General features: G+C 37.5%; 1 protein-coding gene across 5 annotated transcripts in view; it reads right to left on the reverse strand.

Annotated features, from left to right (window-relative positions):
• unc13a (unc-13 homolog A (C. elegans)) overlaps positions 1-27,257 on the reverse strand; it is an 89,645-nt gene that overhangs the window by 49,802 nt on the left and 12,586 nt on the right. For 3 of the 5 annotated variants that reach the window (XM_059341983.1, XM_059341982.1, XM_059341981.1), the window contains exons 4-12: positions 23,329-23,446; positions 21,937-22,060; positions 18,925-18,995; positions 17,832-17,886; positions 16,585-16,614; positions 15,375-15,570; positions 10,070-10,189; positions 6,705-7,514; positions 1,887-1,980 (exon numbers count right to left, since the gene is read on the reverse strand). In XM_059341983.1, coding sequence (XP_059197966.1) covers positions 1,887-1,980; positions 6,705-7,514; positions 10,070-10,189; positions 15,375-15,570; positions 16,585-16,614; positions 17,832-17,886; positions 18,925-18,995; positions 21,937-22,060; positions 23,329-23,446 — 1,618 coding nt within the window. The remainder of the gene's footprint in view (positions 1-1,886; positions 1,981-6,704; positions 7,515-10,069; positions 10,190-15,374; positions 15,571-16,584; positions 16,615-17,831; positions 17,887-18,924; positions 18,996-21,936; positions 22,061-23,328; positions 23,447-27,257) is intronic. The other 2 variants (XM_059341985.1, XM_059341984.1) reach the window with 1 other exon arrangement.

Below are 27,257 nucleotides of genomic sequence, written 5' to 3' on the forward strand. Positions count from 1 at the left end.
TTTAGATTTGTCGTTGTGTTTTTTGATTTGTCGTTGTGTTTTTTGATTTGCCGTTGTGTTTCTTTAATTTGTCGTTGCGTTTTTTGATTTGTCGTTGTGTTTTCTGATTTGTCGTTGTGTTTTTAGATTTGTCGTTGTGTTTTCTGATTTGTCGTTGTGTTTTTAGATTTGTCGTTGTGTTTTTTGATTTGTCGTTGTGTTTTTTGATTTGTCGTTGTGTTTTTTGATTTGCTGTTGTGTTTTTAGATTTGTCGTTGTGTTTTTAGATTTGTCGTTGTGTTTTTTGATTTGCCGTTGTGTTTCTTTAATTTGTCGTTGCGTTTTTTGATTTGTCGTTGTGTTTTCTGATTTGTCGTTGTGTTTTTAGATTTGTCGTTGTGTTTTCTGATTTGTCGTTGTGTTTTTAGATTTGTCGTGTTTTTTGATTTGTCGTTGTGTTTTTAGATTTGTCGTTGTGTTTTTAGATTTGTCGTTGTGTTTTTAGATTTGTCGTTGTGTTTTTAGATTTGTCGTTGTGTTTTTTGATTTGTCGTTGTGTTTTTTGATTTGCCGTTGTGTTTCTTTAATTTGTCGTTGCGTTTTTTGATTTGTCGTTGTGTTTTCTGATTTGTCGTTGTGTTTTTAGATTTGTCGTTGTGTTTTCTGATTTGTCGTTGTGTTTTTAGATTTGTCGTGTTTTTTGATTTGTCGTTGTGTTTTTAGATTTGTCGTTGTGTTTTTAGATTTGTCGTTGTGTTTTTTGATTTGTCGTTGTGTTTTCTGATTTGTCGTTGTGTTTTTAGATTTGTCGTTGTGTTTTTAGATTTGCCGTTGTGTTTTTAGATTTGTCGTTGTGTTTTCTGATTTGTCGTTGTGTTTTTAGATTTGTCGTTGTGTTTTTAGATTTGCCGTTGTGTTTTTAGATTTGTCGTTGTGTTTTCTGATTTGTCGTTGTGTTTTCTGATTTGTCGTTGTGTTTTTAGATTTGTCGTTGTGTTTTTAGATTTGTCGTTGTGTTTTCTGATTTGTCGTTGTGTTTTCTGATTTGTCGTTGTGATTTGCACTTCAGGGCCACCGTAACTAGCAGCTCGAGCCACAATGACTGCAAGTGTTTCCAGAGTTCACAAGTGAATATTCAACAGTGGCACAAGTGCGAGATAGAAAGAAAAAGGGGGAGATGAGGAGAGTGGTAGAGCTGAGTCGTGTCTGATTATTGACATCAGCAGTGGCTTCTCTGTGTTTGAGAATCATAGTAAAAGTAGATTACAGCCAGATGGCCATCTGTATAATCACTCGTCTAATTCTATCTGCTCTATTATAGAAAGACATGTTCTTTGTCTGCCTGCTCAAACAATGACACACAGCATTGATACTCACGTCACACTGACGAACAGACATAGTCACGATTGGTATGAATGCTAGGCTTTGACACTGACACTTAGCAGGCCTGCTGCAGCTTTCTATGAGTTGCACGGGATATAAAATATAAATGAAACTGACACACGCACTACTAGCCACACCCACCTGAGCGCCTGCTCCAGCCATGGGTAATCAGAATGGACTACATGCAAATCGCTACGAGGATGGCAAACAACTGAAAAGAAAATAATGAAATGGCAGTACAGTACAAGGGGTAAACAGAAACTATTAATTAAAACACAAGACAATATCATCCACAGCAATAACCAAAAACTGGGAAAAATGGTGGACCAGTCAAAAAAAAAAGCTGGAAAAAAAAAAACACAGTAACAGTAAAACATGCAGGGACTGATGCAACAAGTCAATAAGCTCAAATAGTACACTTGTGAATTAAACCTGAGCAACAACAGAGGACATGCTGCCCACTCTGATATGTCCAGGGTTTACCTGTGTGCAGGTAAACTAACAAACACATGTGCAGCTTGTACCTCTTGCAGCTGTAGTCGTACTCTGCTGAAAAGTCGAAGCCAGTTGGCTTTGGCTCTGGCAGGACCAGGTTCCATTAATTCCCTCTTTGGGAAGCTGAAAGAATGATTGAAGAAAGAACAACATTATTAAAAAGTGTTATTGATATAGTATGTGCTTTATTAGCTACTGGAGTGAACGTACAGTAATTATAGATAAAACTGGCTGAAGTAGTGAACATTAAAGGGGCACAAATGACTTCTACAGTTTGTTAAAACCCCAGCTTTATGTATTCTGGCTTGTTACCTTGTTCAGTAACATATACACTACCGGTCAAAAGTTTGGACACACCCATCTCATTCAATGCGTTTTCTTTATTTTCATGACTATTTACATTGTAGATTCTCACTGAAGGCATCAAAACTATGAATGAACACATATGGAATTATGTACTTAACAAAAAAAGTGTGAAATAACTGAAAACATGTCTTGTATTTTAGATTCCTCAAAGTAACCACCCTTTGCTTACTAGAATATAAGACATGTTTTCAGTTATTTCCCACTTTTTTGTTAAGTACATAATTCCACATGTGTTCATTAATAGTTTTGATGAATTTACAATGTAAATAGTCATGAAAATAAAGGAAACGCATTGAATGAGAAGGTGCGTCCAAACTTTTGGCCTGTACTGTATATTAATATTTTAGATGAACGAAAGAGGCTATAACGTCTGGCTACAACAACAGGATGTAGAATAATGTTTAAGTCGTCAAGCCTAAGTTGTTTAAAAGAATATATTGAACTGATGACAAAAAGGGCAAATTTGAAAGAGCTACATACAGAATAATGAGAGAAAAATCTTTTCAAACAACTCTATTCTGGCTCTAACAGAGGAATGTCTAACTAAATTTGTACTGGCACCTGAACTTACTGAAATACTGAAGGCCCTTTATTGTGTGTTGTGTTGAAGCTATATTGAATGGCTGGTTACATTTAAGGGGAGATATGTCTGTGTTTATGTGCTTTGGTCTATTATACTCACCCTTGCTGTCTATGTGTGTCTAAGTTTGTGAGTTGTTGTTATTTATATCTTTAAGTTGGGGTTCACAACAAGGGACAATAGTTCTGCTAACTCTTATTTCTTTGTTGTGAAATTCGGTCATTACACACACACAAGCTAGCGGCTAACTGACGCTAGCGGCTAACTGTTGCTAGCGGCTAACTGATGCTAGTGGTGCTGCTTGTTACAGCTACAAGAGTAGCCATTAGCGTATCAATGCTAATTCAAAATTGTGGTCACAACATTAGCTGACATTTCAAAGCAGCTTTACAATTGTGACAATTCAGCACATTGCAGAATTTAGCAGAAGTACGGATTAAAAGTTATTACAATGTAAAACTAGGCCTGCAAGCAGGACTGAACGGGACCGAGCCGAGTGGAGCCGTCGGGGGAGGCCAAGTTGGCGGAGGCCACGTCGGGCGCGGTGCTGTGGGCTCAGTCCCACTGGGCGCGGGGTAGGGGTAAAACATGTTACTTGCTGTTTCCAGCAGGGGGCGCTATGACTGTGTGTCACTATTGACACGTGGGTGTGTTCCTGGCTGGCCCCTAATCACGTGTGTGAAATTTGGGACAGATTGGACAATATATTGTCAAGTTATCCAGTCTTGTGTTAGATGGCGAGACGCCATATTTTGCTGCCATGCCACGCCCACATAGTGTGAGCGGCGGTAAAGCTTTCAATAACTTTTGATCCCAAAGGTGTTATGATGCTACTGACCAAGTTTGAAGTAAATGGGGTCAAATCTGTAGGAGGAGTTCGTTAAAGTATGCAGTGTGGAACTGGGTGAAATATATGAATTGTGCGATATTCAAACCAAGATGGCTGACTTCCTGTTGGGTTTGAGGTATGGGTCCAAGAGGCTTTTTGGTGCGTCTCCACATGAAGCACGTGTGTACCAAATTTCGTGTCTGTACGTGAAGCCTACTGCTAGGGCTAAGTATAAAACCCGTGACTTCCTGTAGCCAGTGGGGGGCGCTATGAGTGTGTGTCAATATTGACATGTGGGTGTGTTCAGGGCTGGACCCTCATCACGTGTGAGAAATCTGGGACAGATTGGACAATGTATGGTCAAGTTATCCAGTCTGGTGTTAGATGGCGAGATGCCATATTTTGCCGCCATGTCACGGCAACATATTGTGAAGGTCAGTAAAGGTGTTAATAAGTTGTGTTCCCCAAGGCCTTGTGATGGTACTGACCAAGTTTGAAGTCAATGGGATTAAATCTGTTGGAGGAGTTATGTAAAGTATGCAAGGTGGTCATTTTGTAAAAGGGGGCCTGGATAAAGCATAAGGGGCGGGGCTTGATGAAAGATGGTTATTTAGAAGTGTTAAGGGCTGGACTCTAATGAAGCATGAGAAGTTTGAAGCAGATGGGACAAAGTATGTAAAAGTTATAAAGATCTGTTGTTTTTTGGCGAGACGCCATATTTTGCCGCCATGCCATGGCCACATAGTGTGACCGTTGGTAAAGCTTTCAATAACTTTTGATCCCAAAGGCCTTCTGATGCTACTGACCAAGTTTAAAGTCAATTGGGGGAAATCTGTAGGAGGAGTTCGTTAAAGTATGCGGCGTGGAAATGGGCAAAAATGATGACAAGTGCGATATTCAATCCAAGATGGCTCACTTCCTGTAAGTTTTCGGGTATGGGTTGTTGAGGGTTTTTGTTGCGTCATCTGATGATAGACATATGTACCAACTTTCGTGTGTCTATGTGAAAAAAAAGCTATATTGTGAGGCTGTTTTGAAATTTTCAAGGGGGCGCTACTGAGTGGTTTTGCAGCGTCCATTGTCGCGAACACCAGAATACGTAAATTTCACGTGAGATTGACGTATATGCCGAAAATGGTGAGTTTTTGAATATGAGAAAGCCCCCAAAAAGGCAATTCATTTTGGTGAAAAATAATAATAACTAGGCCTGTAAACAGGACTGAACGGGACCGAGCCGAGTGGAGCCGTCGGGGGAGGTGATGTCAGCGCAGGCCACGTCGGGCACGAAGCTGTGGGCTCAGTCCCTATGCGTCCCAAATGGTGTGTCTCCTACCACGGCGCTCCGGGTAGGGGTAAAACATGTTACTTGCTGTTGCCAGCAGGGGGCGCTATGACTGTGTGTCAATATTGACATGCGGGTGTGTTGTGGGCTGGCCCCTAATCACATGTGTGAAATTTGGGACAGATTGGACAATGTATGGTGAAGTGATCCAGTCTGGTGTGTTATGGTGAGACGGCATATTTTGGCGGCATGCCACGCCCACATAGTGTGACCGTGGGGAAAGATTTGAATAACTTTTCATCCCAAAGGCCTTGTGATGGTACTGACCAAGTTTTAAGTTGATCGGGTAAAATCTGTAGGAGGAGTTCGTTAAAGTATGCGAGGTAGAAATGGGCCAAAACGCTGAATGTTGCGATATTCAAACCAAGATGGCGGACTTCCTGTTGGGTTTGAGGTATGGGTCCAAGAGGCTTTTTGGTGCGTCTCCACATGATTCATATGTGTACCAAATATCTTGTCTGTACGTGAAACCTACTGCTGGGGCTAGGTGTAAAACAAGTGAGTTCCTGTAGCCAGCGGGGGGCGCTATGACTGTTTGTCAATATTGACACGTGGGTGTGTTCAGGGCTGGCCTCGCATCACGTGTGTGAAATTTGGGAGAGATTGGACAATGTATGGTCACGTTATCCAGTCTGGAGTTAGATGGCGAGACACCATATTTTGCCGCCATGTCACGGCCACATATTGTGAAGGTCAGTAAAGGTGTTGATAAGTTGTGTTCCCCAAGGTCTTGTGATGGTACTGACCAAGTTTGAAGGCAATGGGATTAAATCTGTTGGAGGAGTTATGTAAAGTATGCAACGTGGTCATTGTGTGAAAGGGGGCGTGGATAAAGCATAAGGGGCGGGGCTTGATGAAAGATGGTTATTTAGAAGTGTTAAGGGCTGGACTCTGATGAAGCATGAGAAGTTTGGAGCAGATGGGACAAAGTATGTAAAAGTTATAAAGATCTGTTGTTTTTTGGCGAGACGCCATATTTTGCCGCCATGCCACGGCCACATAGTATGAGCGGCGGTAAAGATTTGAATAACTTTTGATCCCAAAGGCCTTGTGATGCTACTGAGCAAGTTTGAAGTCAATCAGAAGAAATCTGTAGGACGAGTTCGTTAAAGTATGCGGGGTGGAAATGGCCAAAAACAGCAGTAAACGCCGTGTTCGACTCAAGATAGCCGACTTCCTGTACGTTTTCGGGTATGGGTTCTTGAGAGTTTTTGGTGCGGGTGCCCTTGATACACATATGTACCAACTTTCGTGTGTGTACGTAAAAAAAACCTATATTGTGAGGCTGTTTTGAAATTTTCAAGGGGGCGCTACTGAGTCATTTCGCAAGGTCCATTCGTGCGACTACCAGAATACGTAAATTTCACGGGAGATTGATGTATCTCCCAAAAATGGTGAGTTTTTGAATATGAGAAAGGCCCCAAAAAGACAATTCATTTCGGAAAAAAATAATAATAATAATAATAATAATTCCTTCAATTACAATAGGGTCCTCGCACCATCGGTGCTCGGTCCCTAATTATAAGTTAGGACAACTTACAGTTGAGTTGACAAAAATCTGAATTCAGAGTTGAGCAAACTCAAAAACAAAACTTAAAATATTTAGTTTAATTGGCCAACTTAAAATGTTATCGAAGTTTGTTGCCTTGAAATTTTGAGTTCACCCAACTTTTCTTTTTTTGCAGTGTGGTTAAATAAAGGTTTAAAAAAAAAAAATGAACAGTGTTCACCTTGGAACAGGCGGCTCCTCTGGTTTCTCTGGAGGAACGATCTCTGTGGCTGCTGGAGGCTGCTCAGGAGATCTCGGCTGCTCTGGTGGGACCTCAGGCTTATCTTCAGGCTGAATGGGCTCCATGTCTGGACCTGGAAGCTGCAATGTAGCTGTGGGGGGGGGTATAGTTGTGGTTGACAGAGCTGGCTGGGCAGGAGCGAATGGAGACTTGGTGGGTTCTGCACTGAAAGGGGGCAATAAGGTGTCCCCCTGTGTGACTGGAGGTAGACTGGGAGCTGTGCTGGGGGGCTGGAGCTGATCCTGGGCCGGACGCTGCTGGTGCAACGACGCCTGCTTCTCCAGCGGAGGTCTAGTGGAGGCCAGGCCGTCAGATGGGGGCATCAGAGTGGGGGCGGTGCCTGTAGGCGTGGGGGTGTAGGGCGGCTCCTGGTCCTCGCTGAGCGTGCCGTCGAGCGGATACATATCTTCATCTTCCTCAAAAGGCATCTCCTCCTCATCTTCGTAGTTGTACTCTCCATCCTCCCCGTATATTTCACCCTCCTCTTCGGCATACAGCGCCCCCTCTTCCCCTCCGTCTTTGAGGTAGCCTCCTTCGTCGCTGTAGATGCCTTGGGGGTCCTCGCCGTCCCAGACCGGGGAGTCCTCTTTGCCGTAGCTGACGGAGGAGTGGCAGGAGTGGTAGGAGTCGTTTTCATCGTAGAACTCCGAACCTCGCAAGCTCTCGCCGTCCTCGGCGACAAACTCCTCGCTGAGCTGAGAGCTGCCTCGACTCAACTCGCCTGACGAGGCGTAGCGGCTGTCTGTGGGACTGAGGGGAGGGGGACAAACAGACATATGTTACACAAACACCCATACAGGTTTAAAATAAACTAGGGGAGTTCCCACACTTGCACAATAAGGAGTTTGGCTGACTCAGTGACACTCAAGGAGCTAATGTCGGGGGCCAGGAACAGAGACATGGTTTTAAATCAACCAAAAAATAACCATGAGGGTTTGGCCTGTGATGCATCTATGTAGCTACACAACATGGTCTCACAGAAATCCGTGAAATAGCCACAGATTTCGCTTAACTCAAAATCCGTGGAATAGCCACGGAATCGCTCAAATTTCCGTGAAACTGACACGGATTTCGCTACAATGCAAGTTAATGACAGTCATATTTTTCTGGCGAGATCTTCACCACAAAGTAATTATGTCCATTCACTGAGTGAAGATTTAGAAAATAAATATATATAAATATAAAACATATATTTCTCGCTAGAAATGTGATCAAAATCCATTTTTATGCAGAAACTAAGTCAAAATATTGATTTTTCACTAAAAATGAGAGAACTGTCCGCCATGTTTTTTGTTCTGACTGCTGGGACTTTGAAAGTCACATGACTTGGAACAAACCAATAGCCACGGGATATGACTGTCATTAACTTGCATTGTAGCGAAATCCGTGGCAGTTTCACGGAAATTTGAGCGATTCCGTGGCTATTCCACGGATTTTGAGTTAAGCGAAATCCGTGGCTATTTCACGGATTTCTGTGAGACCAGGTTGAACTACAAAGGGAGTCATATTTTAGTAATAGGTAAGGCTACTATGGTTACTAGATCAATACAGAAACACATACCACACAAAAGCACACAATTAGCAAAAACGTAACACCTTAGATATAAAAAGAGCTATTGAGTCGACCTGGAGAGGTTGAGGCTATTTTATTAGCCTGGCAGAGCAAAAACATTCTCTTTTTTGCAGATATCTGAATGAATAATATTTATTCACAGTGATGAATGAGGCTATTAGACGTTGAGACAGACCATGAGTCAGAGAGATTTGAGACACATGCAAAAACAATTTCTTACTCACACACACAAATGCACACACACACACTCACACTTTATTGTTTCGTCTCTATTGATTACAGTCATGTTGCTTCAATAATGCACAGTGCAGGAGAAGTAAAGGAGAGAACTGTATTATGACTTTGGGCTGTAAGCCAGAGGGAATAGACCTGTTCTTTTCTATTCATCACCTATCTCACAATCAGTGGTGGAACAAGTATTCAGATTCTTTACTTAAGTAAAAGTACTAATACCACACTGTGAAATTACTCCACTACAAGTAAAAGTCCTGCATTCAAAACTTACTGAAGTAAAAGTACAAAAGTATCAGCATCAAAATGTACTTAAAGTATCAAAAGTAAAAGTACTCGTTATGCAGCACGCCTCCACTTATTGTAATGTATTATCTAATATATTATTAGATTATTTGTATTGATGCATTTATGCAAGTACGGCTTTATTTATTTTTTTAAATGGGGCTGATTTTAACCACTTAATATACTGTTGTGAGGTTTAACTTAAAAAAAATGTCTCATGACTTTAAATTTTTTAAGTTTTTATGTTAAATTTCGACCTGAAAAGTAACTAAAGCTGTCAGCTAAATGTAGTGGAGTAAAAAGTACAATATTTGCCTAAAAATGTAGTGGAGTAGAAGTATAAAGTCACATAAAATAGAAATACTCAAGTAATGTAAAAGTACCTCAAAATTGCACTTAAGTACAGTACTTGAGTAAATGTACTTAGTTACTTTCCACCACTGCTCACAATCACTCTCTCATCTGACACAAAGACTGACACGAACAGTGACAAATTGCATAATGTTTGACTCTAAATAGATGTCTGCTCTCTTTCTTAGCAAAGAAGAAGAAGAAGAAGAAGAAGAAGAAACACTTGATGAAATGAAGATGAAAATTATCATAATTGGTCTTGGCCTTTCTGCAGCCCCATTATTGGGCTGACGGCCTACTGCTGTCTAGAAAGTGGAAATTAAATGTGTGTAATTAACAAGCATGGGACACCCAGAGTAAGACAGGGCTCTTCTTAATGTCTCAATACAGGATGAGGCTGTAATAACAGGCTGCTGCGACAACAGATTACCACACACACACACACACACACACACACAGAGGCTTTTACACAAACTCCAACCAACAATTAACCTCTCTGTCTCTGACTGAAACAACACGCACAAACACACATTTTGTCAATCACTCGCCCACACACATAAACACAAAACTGCGCAAAACTCAATAAGAGTTTAACAATGGCAAAGATGAGTATGATACATAATTTGTGATACTGATTCTTCACCAGGAACACAGTAAATATAGATGCAGGACCACTGGTTTTTCTATAAAGAGTATAGAATATACATATACAGAGATAGGGTAAGAGCACATGCATGCAAGCACAGCGAGCGAGGAGGACGGGACAAGTCCACCACTGACGTCACAGCGAGACGGAGTCACAGGCCGGAGCAGGAGAAGGAGGAGGAGGAGGAGGAGGCGTTGGAGAGGAGGTACAGAGACCCACCTATCGGACAGTGAATGCCTACTGTCTAGAGAATACTGACGACTGGTGCGCCGGCTCGACCCTGAGCCTGAGTCGATATCGCTGCGCCCGTTGGTGGCCGAGTCTAAACTATCATAGCGTCTGGTAAGAGGAGTAAGGAGGGAGGTAGGGAAGAGGGGAGAGGTGGGAGAGGAGCATCAGTAGAGCTCAGTGCAAATCTTTTCAAAGAAAGCTCTATCCAAACTGAGCCTCTGCACTGCCTGGTTACAGGATACACTGTAAAAAAAAATCTGTTTAATTTACGGTAAAATACCGGCAGCTGTGGTTGCCAGAACTTCACCGTGAAAATTACAGTGAGTGGACTTTTTATATTCTAAATTTAAATGTAAATATCAGCAAAAACTGTGAGTATTCCTGTTATTTTTAGGGTAATTGTGTCATTCATTCACACATCATGGTATTTCTCCATAAATTTTGCATGAAAATGTTATATTTTTACAGCAAAACTGTGTGTTTCTTCCACTTTATGGCAGAAAAAAAGTAAAAGTTTTGTGCTATTCTTTGATTTGATTTTGATTAATTAAAAGTGTCTAATATGGTGATATACAATTTTTCATTTTACGCCCTATTTCTGATGTATTTGACAGTGTTTTACTGTTATTTCTACAAAGATTTTTAACAGTGTAGGTTCACAGTTTTCCAAGACTGACACCAGTCAGGCGTTCATACGAACAGAGGCGAAGCTTTGCTTGCTGTTATCTCTCCTTCTGTTTCTACTCTGCTCAGAATCTAAGTGTCTGTCCTGTCCTGTAATCTGCCCACATTAATGACTGTTTTTGACTATTTATGACTATCTATTACCATCCATTCATCTACCTGCATTGCTGCTTTACTGTGCATTCTTCACTGTATATACACTACTGGTCAAAAGTTTTAGAACACCCCAATTTTTCCAGTTTTTTATTGAAATTCAAGCAGTTCAAGTCAAATGAACAGCTTGAAAGGGTACAAAGGTAAGTGATGAACTGCCAGAGGTAAATAAAAAAAGGTAAGCTTAACCAAAACTGAAAAATAATGTACATTTCAGAATTATACAAATAGGCCTTTTTTCAGGGAACAACAAGTGGATTAACAACTTAACTCTATGGAGTCTTGGGCTATTTTGTCCATTTTTGAATTCTTTTCATGTCTTTGTAAGTCATTTTGTGTCTTTTTTTGGTCATTTTGTGTCTTTTTTTAGTCCTTTAGTCCAACATAAAATGTGATTTTAAATCTTTTTTTTAACTTTCAAAACACTATCATGCTCAATAAAGAATTTTAAATGTTGCAAATGTGCATTCATTTCAGAGTACACTGAGACATTAAACTGCATAATTTTCAATTAAATTCTGGAAAAGTTGGTGTGTTCTAAAACTTTTGACCGGTAGTGTATATATATTTTTTCTTTACCCGGACTTTAATGTCATGTTAAGCACCTTTATTGGCCACTATGAACAACAGGAATGATTTCAGCAAGAAAAACATGCTGCAGTGTTCATATTAACACCTGACTATTGTTTAAAGGCTTGACACACTGTGAATTAATCCATTTCTACACAAAGACCTCTCACTAAGGATGAGCACTGAGATGCATTATAACAAAATAAATAAAAAAAATAAACAAACTTTCTGTGTCAGCTTTTCTGAGCAATGCATCACTTTTAATCATCTGCCGCCTTTCAAAAATAAAAAAGTCCCAAAATGTTCAGAATTATTTCTCTGCACAACTTAGCGCAGAAGACATCACATGGGGTGTCTGATGCACACACACTCAGCATGCACACAAAGATGCGGGCACGCACACACACGCACACACACACACACACACACACACACGCATTCACACGTGCACACAAAGGATAACCACAAAGGCCCACTTCATACATGACCTGTATACAAGTACTGTGCGCCCCAGCGTGCTTGTATACACTGAGGCCAGGGTTATTCTCTAGAGGAGGAGAGCACAGTGGAACAAGATGTTACCATGTACAGAACAGTAAAACAAAACAAGCCTGCAGGGGCTGAGCTGTCTCAGGGCTAAATGCTACACTCCAAAGACTTTGCTTAAGACGGGGAGTGTGATATTACAACTTCAACATACTTCGCTATAGAGCGAGTAATATATGGAATGATTTACCACTTGATATCCGTCAAGAAAAAAGCAAAATATCCTTCAAAAAGAAATTAAAAATGTACTTTGTCAGTGGTTAATGTTAGGTGTTGGGCTTATTATATTTTTTGGGGGGGTTTATTTACATTTTTTTCGTTTATTTTGGTTGGAAGGACGCTACTCTTTATAGAAGCGATGTTTGCCTGGATTCATGATGTCCAGGATTACAATCAATGACAGAGGTAAATAAAAAAAGGTAAAATATAACGTACATTTCAGAATTATACAAGTAGGCCTTTTTTCAGGGAACAAGAAGTGGATTAACAACTTAACTCTATGGAGTCTTGGGCTATTTTGTCCATTTTTGAATTCTTTTCATGTCTTTGTAAGTCATTGTGTGTCTTTTTTTAGTCATTTTGTATCTTTTTTTTGGTCATTTTGTGTCTTTTTTTAGTCCTTTAGTCCAACATAAAATGTGATTTTGAATCTGGGGAGTGTGATATTACAACTTCAACATACTTCGCTATAGAGCGAGTAATGTATGGAATGATTTACCACTTGATATCCGTCAAGAAAAAAGCAAAATATCCTTCAAAAAGAAATTAAAGATGTACTTTGTCAGTGGTTAATGTTAGGTGTTGGGCTTATTATATTTTTTGGGGGGGTTTATTTAAATTTTTTTCGTTTATTTTGGTTGAAAGGACGCTACTCTTTATAGAAGAGATGTTTGCCTGGATTCATGATGTCCAGGATTACAATCAATGACAGAGGTAAATAAAAAAAGGTAAAATATAACGTACGTTTCAGAATTATACAAGTAGGCCTTTTTCAGGGAACAAGAAATGGGTTAACAACTTAACTCTATGGAGTCTTGGGCTATTTTGTCCATTTTTGAATTCTTTTCATGTCTTTGTAAGTCATTTTGTGTCTTTTTTTAGTCATTTTGTATCTTTTTTTTGGTCATTTTGTGTCTTTTTTTAGTCCTTTAGTCCAACATAAAATGTGATTTTGAATCTGGGGAGTGTGATATTACAACTTCAACATACTCCGCTATAGAGCGAGTAATATATGGAATGATTTACCACTTGATATCCGTCAAGAAAAAAGCAAAATATCCTTCAAAAAGAAATAAAAAGATGTACTTTGTCAGTGGTTAATGTTAGGTGTTGGGCTTATTATATTTTTTGGGGGGGGTTTATTTAAATTTTTTTCGTTTATTTTGGTTGAAAGGACGCTACTCTTTATAGAAGCGATGTTTGCCTGGATTCATGATGTCCAGGATTACAATCAATGACAGAGGTAAATAAAAAAAGGTAAAATATAACGTACATTTCAGAATTATACAAGAAGGCCTTTTTTCAGGGAACAAGAAGTGGATTAACAACTTAACTCTATGGAGTCTTGGGCTATTTTGTCCATTTTTGAATTCTTTTCATGTCTTTGTAAGTCATTTTGTGTCTTTTTTTGGTCATTTTGTATCTTTTTTTTTGGTCATTTTGTGTCTTTTTTTAGTCCTTTAGTCCAACATAAAATGTGATTTTGAATCTGGGGAGTGTAATATTACAACTTCAACATACTTCGCTATAGAGCGAGTAATATATGGAATGATTTACCACTTGATATCCGTCAAGAAAAAAGCTAAATATCCTTCAAAAAGAAATTAAAGATGTACTTTGTCAGTGGTTAATGTTAGGTGTTGGGCTTATTATATTTTTTGGGGGGTTTATTATTTTTTTTTTTCGTTTATTTTGGTTGAAAGGACGCTACTCTTTATAGAAGCGATGTTTGCCTGGATTCATGATGTCCAGGATTACAATCAATGACAGAGGTAAATAAAAAAAGGTAAAATATAACGTACATTTCAGAATTATACAAGTAGGCCTTTTTCAGGGAACAAGAAGTGGATTAACAACTTAACTCTATGGAGTCTTGGGCTATTTTGTCCATTTTTGAATTCTTTTCATGTCTTTGTAAGTCATTTTGTATCTTTTTTTTGGTCATTTTGTGTCTTTTTTTAGTCCTTTAGTCCAACATACGATGTTTGCCTGGATTCATGATGTCCAAGATTACAATCAATGATACTGGTTAAAGTATTGTAAGCTGTATTGTTTTTTTTTTTTTTTTTTGTATTTTATTTGTTTTCTGATCAAATGCATTTGACCAATTATTCCTAAACATTGAATCCAAATGGCTATAATTCAATGGTTTCATTCTACAAACTGTCTTTTAACCCATAAGAACCCAGACCCAGTAATCCTTAAAGGAAAATGATGTGGAATATACAACAGAACACATAGAACACATTTATGATATAAAAAAAAAAGAAAAATACTAACCCTAAATGTCAAAGATCTTTGATCCGACATATATGTTACATTGGGCGTTTATGGAATTTATGTTTATGATATTTCTTATTTTTGAATGAATAAACTAGACACCTTTTCTGCTTACTGTGATATCTGCACAGCAGATTGTTTTAAATGTGCTCTATGAATAAAGTTTGACTTGACTTGACTTACAAAAACACAAATTTGCCTTTTTCCTTGCATCTCCACAACATATATAACAATTGTGACATTAATAGTGTTGTTAGACTACAAAATTCCATTTCAGATTTGTTTTAAGTAACAAATAAACAATAAATCAATAATAAGTGAATATAAATAACACTGCATCATTCGATGGCTTCTCAACAAGCTACTGTAGCTGTAGAACAGTGAAAAACACACTTATGTACTTAAAAAAACATACATGAACATTACTAGAACATTTAAAATATTTGTGACACCCGTGTCACCGTGGGTTCTAATGGGTTAAATTTGTGCTGCATTTTGTAATGAACTTTTGTGCTGCACTTTTCTAATGTGTTTTGGAAAGTATTTTTACTGTTAAACTTGTTGTAGGACTGTTGAGTATTACTTGTTGGAATGTTTTGACCCCAGGAAGACTAGCCAACTGCCACGGCACAAGCTAATGGGGATCCTTTAATAAAACATTAACATAAAACATTACAACCGTTTTGTTGTTTTTGTCTTTTTCTCTTCCTGTCTCACCAAAACAAACCCTCTCTCCCTGTGGCTGATATATATTATGATAGCACACCATGGTCATTTCATAAAAAAAGGAAACCACTCAGTCTCAGCTGCGGCTACATAGTGCCCGTAGTGTGCTTGTTACCTCATGGCTCTGTGGTCGTAGTCCAGCTCATGGATCTCATCATTGTAGGAGTGTCTGTAGTGCTGATGCCTCATGGGATACTGGTGCATGGAAGCATTGGGCTGGGAGGTGGTGTAGTAGGGAGGTGGGATGCTGTTACTGGTCTCACTGCGGTAGTCGCTGTCCCTGTCATCCACGGCGCTGTCTGGATCCTCGTCTGTTCACACAATCCCAGTGGGAGAAGGAGCAGCAAGGGGGTGAGAGGAGAGGAGAGGAGGTCAGAATGGTATTCTTCAGTTTCGAAAGTAAATATTCTGACCAAAAAAAGACACAAAATGACCAAAAAAAGACATAAACTGACCAAAAAAAGGCACAAAATGACCAAAAGAAAGACACAAAATGACATTAAAGAAAACACAAAATGACCCAAAAAAGAAACAAAATGACCAAAAAAGACACAAATTGACCAAAAGAGACACAAAATAACCAAAAAAAGACAGAAAATGACCCATAAAAGAAACAAAATGACCAAAAAAGACACAAAATTACCAAAATAAGGAAACAAAATTACCAAAAAAGACACAGATTGACCACAAAATGATCAAAAAAAGACACGAAATGACCAAAAAAAGACACACCATGACCAAAAAAGACTAAATCTAAATCTAAAATTGTTGTTTTTAGGTGTGTGTGTGTGTGTGTGTGTTTATATCCTAATGTTGTAATGCCACTCAAAACAATTGAAGTCTACCTTTTTACAATAGATACCTGATACTTCACTTTCTGATAGATAACTTGCATCTTTTCGACAATTATTAATTCTGTCTTTTAATTAGATTATTATCTTTACATTAAAATGTAAATTATTGTAGAATAAATAGCTATTATTTTCCCCCTAATGGTGATGATGGTGACCTACACTGGCCCCACCCTGTGGAAATGATGCCCTTGGAAAAACAATGTATCTTCACCAAACACCACAGAGATCAATTTACTGGAACTTTACTCAGTATAATTCTACCAGCGAGACTTTAAATCCATTGGGAGAATATGCATACGAGCTGAAAGGAAGCTCAGAGAGGAAGCGTGGAGGGAAAAAAAAGTAAATTTTCTTGGCAGCTAATGGTCTCTGAGGAAAACTACACAAGGAGATCATTACATTAAGTGAGACATGGACAATAAATACAGAATTACTCCAAGTCGTTAGCAGAAGTGCATGAAAGAAACTTACTTTGCTGATCTCCCCACAGACTCCAATTACCTGCAAGGAGATAAAGGGTTGCAGAAAACACATCAGCAGTCCACACAGCCAGGTACACAAACACTTAGAGATTTGTAGCCCTGCACTGCAAAAAAGCCAACTTGTATTTTTTGGCCTAAAACAGTGATTTAATTTGGTAAAACTTGGAAATATAAATTACTGACATTTAGGGCAATAATGTAAGTTAGCACAACAAAGGAAGCCAGTTGTCTGCTCAAAAACAAGTTGGTGAGTTGTTGTTACTTATATCTTTAAGTTGGGGTTCACAACAAGGGACAATAGTTCTGATAACTCTTATTTCTTTGTTGTGAAATTTGGTCATTAGCGAAAGCTAGCGGCTAACTGACGCAAGCGGCTAACTGACGCTAGCCACGCTGCTTGTTACAGCTACAAGAGTAGCCATTAGCGTATCAATGGTAACTCAAAATTGTGGTGACAACATTAGCTGACATTTCATAGCGGCGTTACAATCGTGCCAATTCAGCACATTGCAGAAGTTAGCAGAAGTAAGGATTAAAAGTTATTACAATGTAAAATTATAAGTTCAAAAATCTGAATTCAGAGTTGAGCAAACTCAAAAACAAAACTTAAAATATTTAGTTTAATTGTCCAACTTAAAATTTTATCGAAGTTTGTTGCCTTGAAATTTTGAGTTCACCCAACTTTTCTTTTTTTGCAGTGTGAGAAATAATTATTGGAAGATGTAGATATATAGTGCAGAGGGTTCACGAGTCAGTATGTATGCGTGGAAGTAAAGAAAAGCACAAGGTCTTCTTGTTCAGGTGTGGCTGGCCTTGACGCTGCTAAGTAACTAAGAACAGAAGAAACACACATTTAGATGCTGTAGCAAACACAAGCATCGTGCCACCATCCAGCCCGACACTTGCTCTATGTGTCATCATCACTAGATAGACAGACAACCAAGCAGGGGTGTGTGTGTGTGTGTGTGTGTGTGTGTCTGACAACCCATCGTATGCCACTTCATATTCACTTCACATCTATCACCTATAAGTCATTCTCGTGCTCAGACTAGCTTGCATGCATGATTCGTCACATCAGCTTTCCTCCCTCCCTCCCTCCTCCCGTCCTGTGTTTCATCAATCAGCCTCATTTCTACCTCCTGTCTCGTCCCGTTCTCACTATGATGGAGCAGAGGGAAAAAGGAGGACACAGCTGGGGACAGACAAGGAGGAGGTGGATGCAGAAGTGACACTCACAGCATTGTGTGGTCGGTGCGTGGAGTGGTCGCTCCTGTTCTTCTTGATAGGCGTACTGAGGACAGAGAAACAATAGACATCTTTAGAGCAGTAGTTCTCAACCTTTTTGAGTCGCGACCCCCGATTTAACATGCATGTTGTCCGCGACCCCCGCTCACTGAACAGAATCTCACACGCACAGTTCAGGTCACCCAAAAAAGAAAGAAAATGACCAAAAAAAGACACAAACTGACCCAAAAAATAAACAAAATTACCAAAAAAGACACAAATTGACCAAAAAAGACAGAAAATGACCAAAAAAGACAGAAAATGACCAAAAAAAAGACAGAAAATGACCCAAAAAAGACAGAAAATAACCAAAAAAAGACAGAAAATGACCCAAAAAAGAAACATAATTACCAAATAAAACACAAATTGACCAAAAGAGACACAGAATTACCAAAAAGACACAAAATAACCAAAAAAAGACACAAAATGACCCAAAAAAAGACAGAAAATGACCCAAAAGAGACAGAAAATGACCCAAAAAAGAAACAAAATTACCAAAAAAGACACAAAATAACCAAAAAAAGACAGAAAATGACCCAAAAAAGAAACATAATTACCAAATAAAACACAAATTGACCAAAAAAGACACAAAATGACCAAAAAAAGGAAACAAAAAGACACAAAATGACCAAAAAAAGACACACCATGACCAAAAAAGACATTAAGTGACCAAAAAGACTAAAACACATGAACACTTTAACACAGTGGAGACAGAGCTGACTTCCAAAATGATTTGGCGACCCCCAGAAATCATCTCGCGACCCCAATTGGGGTCCCGACCCCAAGGTTGAGAATAGCTGCTCTAGAGAATAACATCCAGCGCTTCTTTTGAGGCAAATTGCTGGTAAAATATTGACTGTGTAATTCTGCTGTTATTGGCAGCCAATGAGTGTAATTAGAGAGAATGAAGAAAGAGGCAGGAAAAAGATCATGAAAGAAAATAATATAAAGCAGAAGTAATGAATAGATGAGCGGCATGCAGGCGACAGATGGAGCAGAGAGAGTGGTGGGGATGTGGAGAATAATAATAATGAAGTGTTCTTACATCTTGATCTCTCATGGCGTTTAGTTGTTCAAGTTTCTTGGCCCAGTACCGAGCCTCTTCCTCAGGAATGTCTGCAGCACAAAACACAATCATGTTCCTCTATTCCAGGGGTGGGCAATTAATTTTCCCAAGGGGCCACATGACCAATACCACGAAGGTTGCAGGGGCCGGACCAAAACTCTGAACTGAATTCTGCTCAATATTAATGTAATCGCTTTATAAAATATAGTAAATTATCTGGTTTTGAGCTGCTACTGATAGGAACACATGTTATGATGAGACTGTTAATGTGGAGTAAATCAAGTATAGCAGTAAAAAGTAGTAAATACTCCAATCACTATATCACTTTTCCATTTATTTTAAACACAACTGTAAATGACCTTTAGCAAGCTTCCTATATATGTTTTTGTATTATATTGCTTGTTTTTCATGTTTGTACATTTTCAAGGTGTTTTACAATGTTGTGATGCTTTTATTTTGAAAAGGTGCCGTCCAGTGTAAAACGGGTGCTTTAATTTTGAAAGCTAGTGACAGGAAATAACTGGTAGAACGGTTAAATGAAAAAACGAACGGTAAATAATAACGAGTGCGTAGTAATTCATATAAAGTTGATATAAAGTATGAAAAAGGCTTCTATAGTGGCTGACTGACAGGACACAAGGTTTGTTAAAGTTTCTTTTATTCTGTCATACATATTAGTGGCTATATTTGTTGTCTTAACTATAGTAAAAGTGCTTGTTAGCTCTAGTGCTAATGCTAATGTTTGCTATTTTTTTTCAAAATAAAAGCACTGCGGTTATATTGATTTCTAATTTCTGGGTAACCTCACGCGGGCCGGACAAAGTCATGGCCACAGTATGAGATAATACAAGGTCTCCCATAAAGTTGGAATAAAATATTTTTTACCTCTTTCCATGAAATGATTGTGACAATTTGATTTATTCTTGACAGATAAAATGTATATCCTCTCAAACTGTATTAATTCATTGGTAACACTTTACAATAACCAACTAAATAATGTTTATAGATGGTTTATAAACCAATAATTAACCATTTACAAAGTGCTTTACATATTTAATCGTTAAATGTTTTCAACCAATTTCTCAATGGTATATGAATCATTTCAAAAATACCATACATACTTAATATGGAGTTAAAATATTAAAATGGGTGCAACTAAAACTATTTATAAACAATTAATTATAATTTAAGTGTTTGTTAATAGTAAAGTAACTATAAACTTTATAAACATTAATAGACATGTTTATAAATGAATATACATCTATTTGCAATTTATACATGATTAAGTTAGTTAAACATTAATAAATTATGTATTTGCCATTCTAAATGGTCTATAAACAGTTTATAAATGATGACTAAACATTAATAAACTATCTGTTTACCGTTTATAAATGATGGTTATTGTAAAGTGTTACCAATTCATTTCTTCCAAATATATCACTAATATAAATGAAACGACAATTAACAGAGAATAGTGTCTGAAAGCAAAAATATTCCAACTTTATGGTTGACCGTGTAATAGATTTAGAAAGCTATTTAAAATATTAGCATTAGATGTATTGTTAGTACTGTAGTAGTAGCAGCAGCAGCAACAGTATTTGTAGTAAATTAAGTAGTACAACTTGAGTCAAAGTACACATGCTGCTGGTTAAATTACTCCAATACAGTTGAAAGTCAGTCAGTCAAATTTGACTTGAGTTAAAGTACTGGTGTACTTACTTTTAAAATACTTTAAAATAAGTATTCAAAAGTGCATTTTCTTGTTTTAATGTCAATGCATTGTTGTATTGTTGCCACATTGTATTTACACAACCTAATAACTGAATGCACTGACCTGCTTTACTTGTACAAATACACCAAAACTTTAAAAAAGTACAGATAAAAGAACTACAGCCTTTGATGATTTATCCCCGGGGTTAGTTTCAGTATCCATCCCTGCACAGCATATAGCAGGAGAAAAAAATCATCCCCACACTTCAAAGCTATGCTTCAAAGTAACAAGTACTTTGGCATCCTTATAGAAATGTAGTGGAGTCACACGTACAATATTTGTCTTTCAAATGAAGTGGAGTTAAAGATTCATACAAAAAATAATTCTCAAGTAAAATGCAGATACTTGAAAAATGTACTTAAGTACAGTAGTCAAGTTAATGTACCTCTTCCACCACTGATTAGGACGAGCAGTACTAGATGTAGTAACAGTACTCATCTTATAACTAGTAAAATAACTAGTATTTACGGTGGGCCTGAAGTGCAAAACACAACGACAAATCAGAAAACACAACGACAAATCAGAAAAACACAACGCCAAATCAGAAAAACACAACGACAAATCAAAAAAACACAACGACAAATCAGAAAACACAACGACAAATCAAAAAACAAAACGACAAATCAAAAAACACAACGACAAATCAAAAACCACAACGACAAATCAGAAAACACAACGACAAATCAAAAAACACAACAACAAATCAGAAAACACAACAACAAATCAAAAAATAAAACGACAAATCAAAAAACAAAACGACAAATCAAAAAACACAACGACAAGTCAGAAAACAAAACGACAAGTCAGAAAACACGACAAGTCAGAAAACACGACAATTCAGAAAACACAACAACAAATCAGAAAACACAACAACAAATCAGAAAACACAACGAGAAATCAGAAAACACAACAACAAATCAGAAAACACGACAAGTCAGAAAACACAACGACAAATCGAAAAACACAACGACAAATCAGAAAACACGACAAATCAAAAAACACAACGACAAATCAGAAAACAAAAAAACACAAATCAAAAAACATAACGTTGTGTTTTCTGATTTGTCGTTGTGTTTTCTGATTTGTTGTTGTGTTTTCTGATTTGTCATTGTGTTTTTTGATTTGCTGTTGTGATTTGCACTTCAGGGCCACCGTAAGTATTTCTAGATGAAACAAATGACACAAAGTAGGATAAATTAAACTTTGATGAAAGGCCGAACCTAGTGGGAGTTCAAAGCGGGTGTCGAGCAGCAGCCTGTGAAAGGTCGGGTCTTTGGTTCCACAGATCTCATTTTCAGCCATGATCGCATTGGAGTCCAGGGTCAACCACTGGCCAGGACCCTCCTGGAGAAGATGGGGGAAGATGGGGGAAGAAAGTTGAGAGCATCTGTAGTTACTTCTTGATAAACATGATGATACCAAATGTTGATTCAGTCTTATTACCAGGCTAAGTCATTCTTTGACTCAGTGATGACAAGTCACACTACCCCATAAAACAACAACTTATAGAATATGTCTTTTCCACAGCAGACATTTTGGCAAAGGTCTGATTGATTGCATTCCATTTAGGTGAGCTACTTCCAGTATTGTGTGTATTGGCTCATTGTCATGGCTTACTGGGACACATGATGAAACTGAGCCATCATTAACAAGACTAGTTTTATTTGTGCACGTCCTTTGTGATGAGACTAAATTTCAGCTGTGAAAAAATTATTTTAGTGAGCTTTAGAGGTGCTGGTGGATGTAATATTGAACATTGAAGTCAGACTAGCAGTTTCCCCTAATATGGTCAGAGTGGTGGCTGTTTTTAAATTGCTTTGTTGCCATTGCAAAGAACATTGTAGACGGCTAACTTCTGCATAAACAGACTTGCGGCAAGTTGCTGTCAATCTTTTCTTTTGAAGTAGACAAATGACCACAGCAAACGTTTCAAAGTGAGTTCTACTCTCATTAAATTTCTGTGAGATTCACCTTTTAGCTGTAACATATCTGACCTATCTTCTCCTCATTGGGGGAAGAAAGGCAATATGTATATTTCTCAAAAAGTTAAATCATTTCTATAAATGAAAAAATACCATCAAAACAAATATATCTGACATCTCGCTCCATTATCTTGAAATAAGGAAATGCGTCCACTATGCCATGTTAGTTTTCATTTAATCAACCAACTCCATGTACACAAAAACATAACAAGCCTGGATGTGAAATGTCTCATTCATTTTGCCAAATACAATATATTTCAGAAGTCAAACACAGAAAATAGAATCATTGATCAATTGATCATTATGTGAGTACCCTATGAGTACATTATATATACTATTAGGCTCTGCAGTTGTTGTTATTGTCAAAATATAATATGTAGCTGATAGTAAACAGTAAACTTAGCTAAATATATATATTTTAAAAACTCAAAAGACTCTCAATGTCTCGCATAATGGCCTTAATTAAAGCTACATTAAACGTTATGTGTTGATTAGGCTATTATAATAACTGCAGTCATTCATCACCTAGACCGGAGTATTGCTATGATATGTAATCTTGGTGTACATGTATGGTAATCATAGCTAATAAAAGCTAATGCTGGGAGCCGGAGAGAGAAAGAGTGTGCATACCTCGTTGGACTGCCGTATGTTGCGCAAGGGGATCCATAAGGTGCCCACCATGGTGTCCCAGATCAGCCCTTTATTCCACACCTCCACTGTCAGGCCCAGGTCCAGGCGGTTTATTTCGCTGCTCGGCAGAAAGAGGAAGAGGCGTATTAAGTAAAAGAGAAATGAGTTAGGAAAAAGCAGAGGGAAGAGAGTAAAATAATAGAGTGAAATAAAAAAAGCTGAGTGGAGACGGGGCTGTATACAGACACCTGACTGCTCAGAGGGCTTTCAGCAGACAGACAGTCTACGCCATCAGGGCCTGCACTTAAATCTGGCGATGGGTATGCACTGTGATTCAATCTGCAGAGGGAAATGAGTCATTCGACATGAAGATGGAAAGAGTAGGTGATTGTCAACTTGCCCGCCGGCAGAATAGAAGAGAGAGTGCAGGTCGGACTGCAGCGGAGACTGTTTATATTTCTGTATGACAAATCACAGTGAACTCTGTAGCTCTTTGTCTATCAACAAAGATCAAATACAGAACATATAGCTACGGTCTGACTACATAGGATTTGAGGTGTTTACAAATCTCAAAATCAAAATCTGTGGTCATATTTTGGTAACACTTTACAATAACCATCATTTATAAATGGTAAACAGATAGTTTATTAATGTTTAATCATCATTTATAAACCGTATATAGGCCATTTAGAATGGTAAATATATATTTTTATTAATGTTTAACTAACTAAATCATTTAGAAATGACAAATAGATGGTATTTTAATGTGAGTTTATAGTTACTTTACCATTAACAAACCAATAAATTATAATTAATAGTTTATTAATAGTTTTAATTGCACTCATAACATGTTTAACACCATATTAAGTATGTTAATGATTTTGAAATGTTTCATATACTTTTAAGACATTGGTTGAAAACATTTAAAGATTAAATATGTATAGCACTTTGTAAATGGTTAATAACTGGTTTATAAACCATCTATAAACATCATTTAGTTGGTTATTGTAAAGTGTTACCCATATCTTTTATAAACAAAATCCTCAATTTGAATAAAGCGATTCATTGTATTGAATGAGTTGGTTCCTTTTTTTATTTTATAAATGTAATTTATGGACATTTATGACAGACTGCTGTCTTTTGATCCCAGTGAAATGTTGGTTTTTAAAGGTTAAACGTAAACAAATATGGATTGATGCAGATTATTTCATTAGATAAAAACATGTTGTGAATTTTGGAAATGCTTTAATTAATCTTTTTTCAATAAATTCTACTATTACTATTGTTACTATTGGAGCAAATGAGTCAGAAACTATCTACGCAGCCACCTCTACAAATAATATCAAACTAACTAACTAATATTTATCTGCAACTGTGCATAAGACATGCAAAACAAACAAACTAACAAACAAATAGCTGAGCAATTTTGAATGCTGAACTGTTCAGTCCATATGCAACAATAACCACAGAAAGAAATGTGAAGAGGAAATGAGCAGGAGAAAGTGATCAATCTGAAACAAAGGGGACGAATAGAAGCAGTGTCTACTGCAATTGGCACCATTCAGTCAACTTCCTGAAGTTAAGAGGTGTAATGAAGCCTGTAGACCAGGGGTGGGCAATTAATTTTCCCAAGGGGCCACATGACCAATACCACAAAGGTTGCAGGGGCCGGACCAAAATTCTGCTCAATATTAATGTAATCGCTTTATAAAATACAGTAAATTATCTGGTTTTGAGCTGCTACTGATGGGAACACATGTTATGATAAGACTGTTAATGTGGAGTAAATCAAGTATAGCAGTAAAAAGTAGTAAATACTCCAATCACTATATCACTTTTCCATTTATTTTAAACACAACTGTAAATGACCTTTAGCAAGGTTCCTATATAATTTGTATTATATAGCTTGTTTTTCATGTTTGTACATTTTCAAGGTGTTTTACAATGTTGTGATGCTTTTATTTTGAAAAGGTGCCGTCCAGTGTAAAACGGGTGCTTTAATTTTGAAAGCTAGTGACAGGAAATAACCGGTAGAACGGTTAAATGAAAAAACGAACGGTAAATAATAACGAGTGCGTAGTAATTCATATAAAGTTGATATAAAGTATGAAAAAGGCTTCTATAGTGGCTGACTGACAGGACACAAGGTTTGTTAAAGTTTATTTTATTCTGTCATACATATTAGTGGCTATATTTGTTTTAACTATAGTAAAAGTGCTTGTTAGCTCTAGTGCTAATGCTAATGTTTGCTATTTTTTATTTCAAAATAAAAGCACTGCGTGGACTCTGCTGGAGCAGGTGTTACGTCATTCTTTTTACTCTTCAAAGGCAACGAGACAGCAAGGAAGAGGGCAAAAATAACTCCTTTTAGGAAGTATAAATGTCACAGCTGACCCTGCTGCTCTGTGCTGCACAACATCTGTGTGCTGAATTGGGCCCCTGAGGTGACATCTCTTTTCATGTGAATTGACAGTATTCATTCATTATTTAATTGCTATTTTGAAACTATAAATATAATTATCTGGACTTGTTTTCTGATTCTAACACCAGAATCAACTCTGTGTACCTACATTTATGATCACAATTGCAACAGAAAACATACCTTAAAATATCATAGGGTTGAATATCGGAGCTTTCAAAAAATATTTACTTTTTGATAATAATTATAATTATAATGTTGGTATAATGACTAAGTGGGTAATGGCAAATATTAGTTAGAACAGTCTGGTAAGTCAGTTCAGAAAATGACATCACTTTACCACAATGCAGCCTTTAAAACCAGTAAAAGACAACACATATAATATCTATATATTATATCTCTACAGCCTGAACACAAACCATTGTCTTTACTCAACCTGACCAAGTGGGTTTCTTGCCTAAACTTAAAAGTATTTCTGTTTCACAACATTAACCACATATTGTAACCATCCACACCTAACACAATGCTCTGCACTTTATATATTTATATATTTACACTATTGTTTTAATGCATACAATGGCACTAAGTTGATGGTACAGTGAATGAATGACATGAATATACTAAGTGCTGAGATGATGAGAATGTATCTTTTCTATTTACTATTTATTGAGATGATATGATAAGAATGTATCTTGTTATTTACTATTTATTGTGCTTTTTTATGAGTCCAGTACATGAGTGCATTGAATTTCGTTGTATATTCTGTGCAATGACAAATAAAAATCTAATCTAATCTAATCACACGATAATTCTACTCCTTAAAGAATTGTCACTAGCACTTATAGTCCGGCGGCTTAGGACCAGATTTGGGAAGAAAGGGGACACGTCGGACAAAAGCACCACATTTTTTCCACATGCTCTCTATCACTATAGGTTTCAATTTTTGGTAGGAGTCACTTCATCAAGATTGCAGATCGGAGATGGCAGCCATATAAAATCTATGAGAACCAGTATATCTTCTAAGCCACTTAGAAGGTCAATCTTAGTGTCAAAATATACATTTTCTGGGTCAAAGAATAATTTAAAGCTACTGAGAATATCACTAGATGATCAAATAGATATGTTCATTTTGGCCACGTATTTCATTAATTATTAGATTCCAAACATTTTCAGCTCAGGATTCCCTGCTGCAGCACTTGAAGCGAGTTACCTACCACTCTGGGTGAAAATGAACATTTCTATTTGATCAAATAATCATCTAGTGATATTCTCAACAGCTTTAAATGATTCCTTCACCCAGAAAATGTAGATTTTGAGACCAAGATTGACCTTCTGAGTGGCTTGGAAGATGTATTGGTTCTCATAGACTTTATATGGGTGCCATCTCGGATCGGCCATCTTGATGAAGTGGCTCCTACCAAAAATTGAAACCTATGGTGATAGAGAGCACGTGGAAAAAATTTGGTGCTTTTATCCGGCGTGTCCCCTTTATTTAGCTAAGCCACCTGAC

This window comes from Centropristis striata, chromosome 9 (assembly GCF_030273125.1).
Source record: "Centropristis striata isolate RG_2023a ecotype Rhode Island chromosome 9, C.striata_1.0, whole genome shotgun sequence".
NCBI lineage: Eukaryota > Metazoa > Chordata > Actinopteri > Perciformes > Serranidae > Centropristis > Centropristis striata.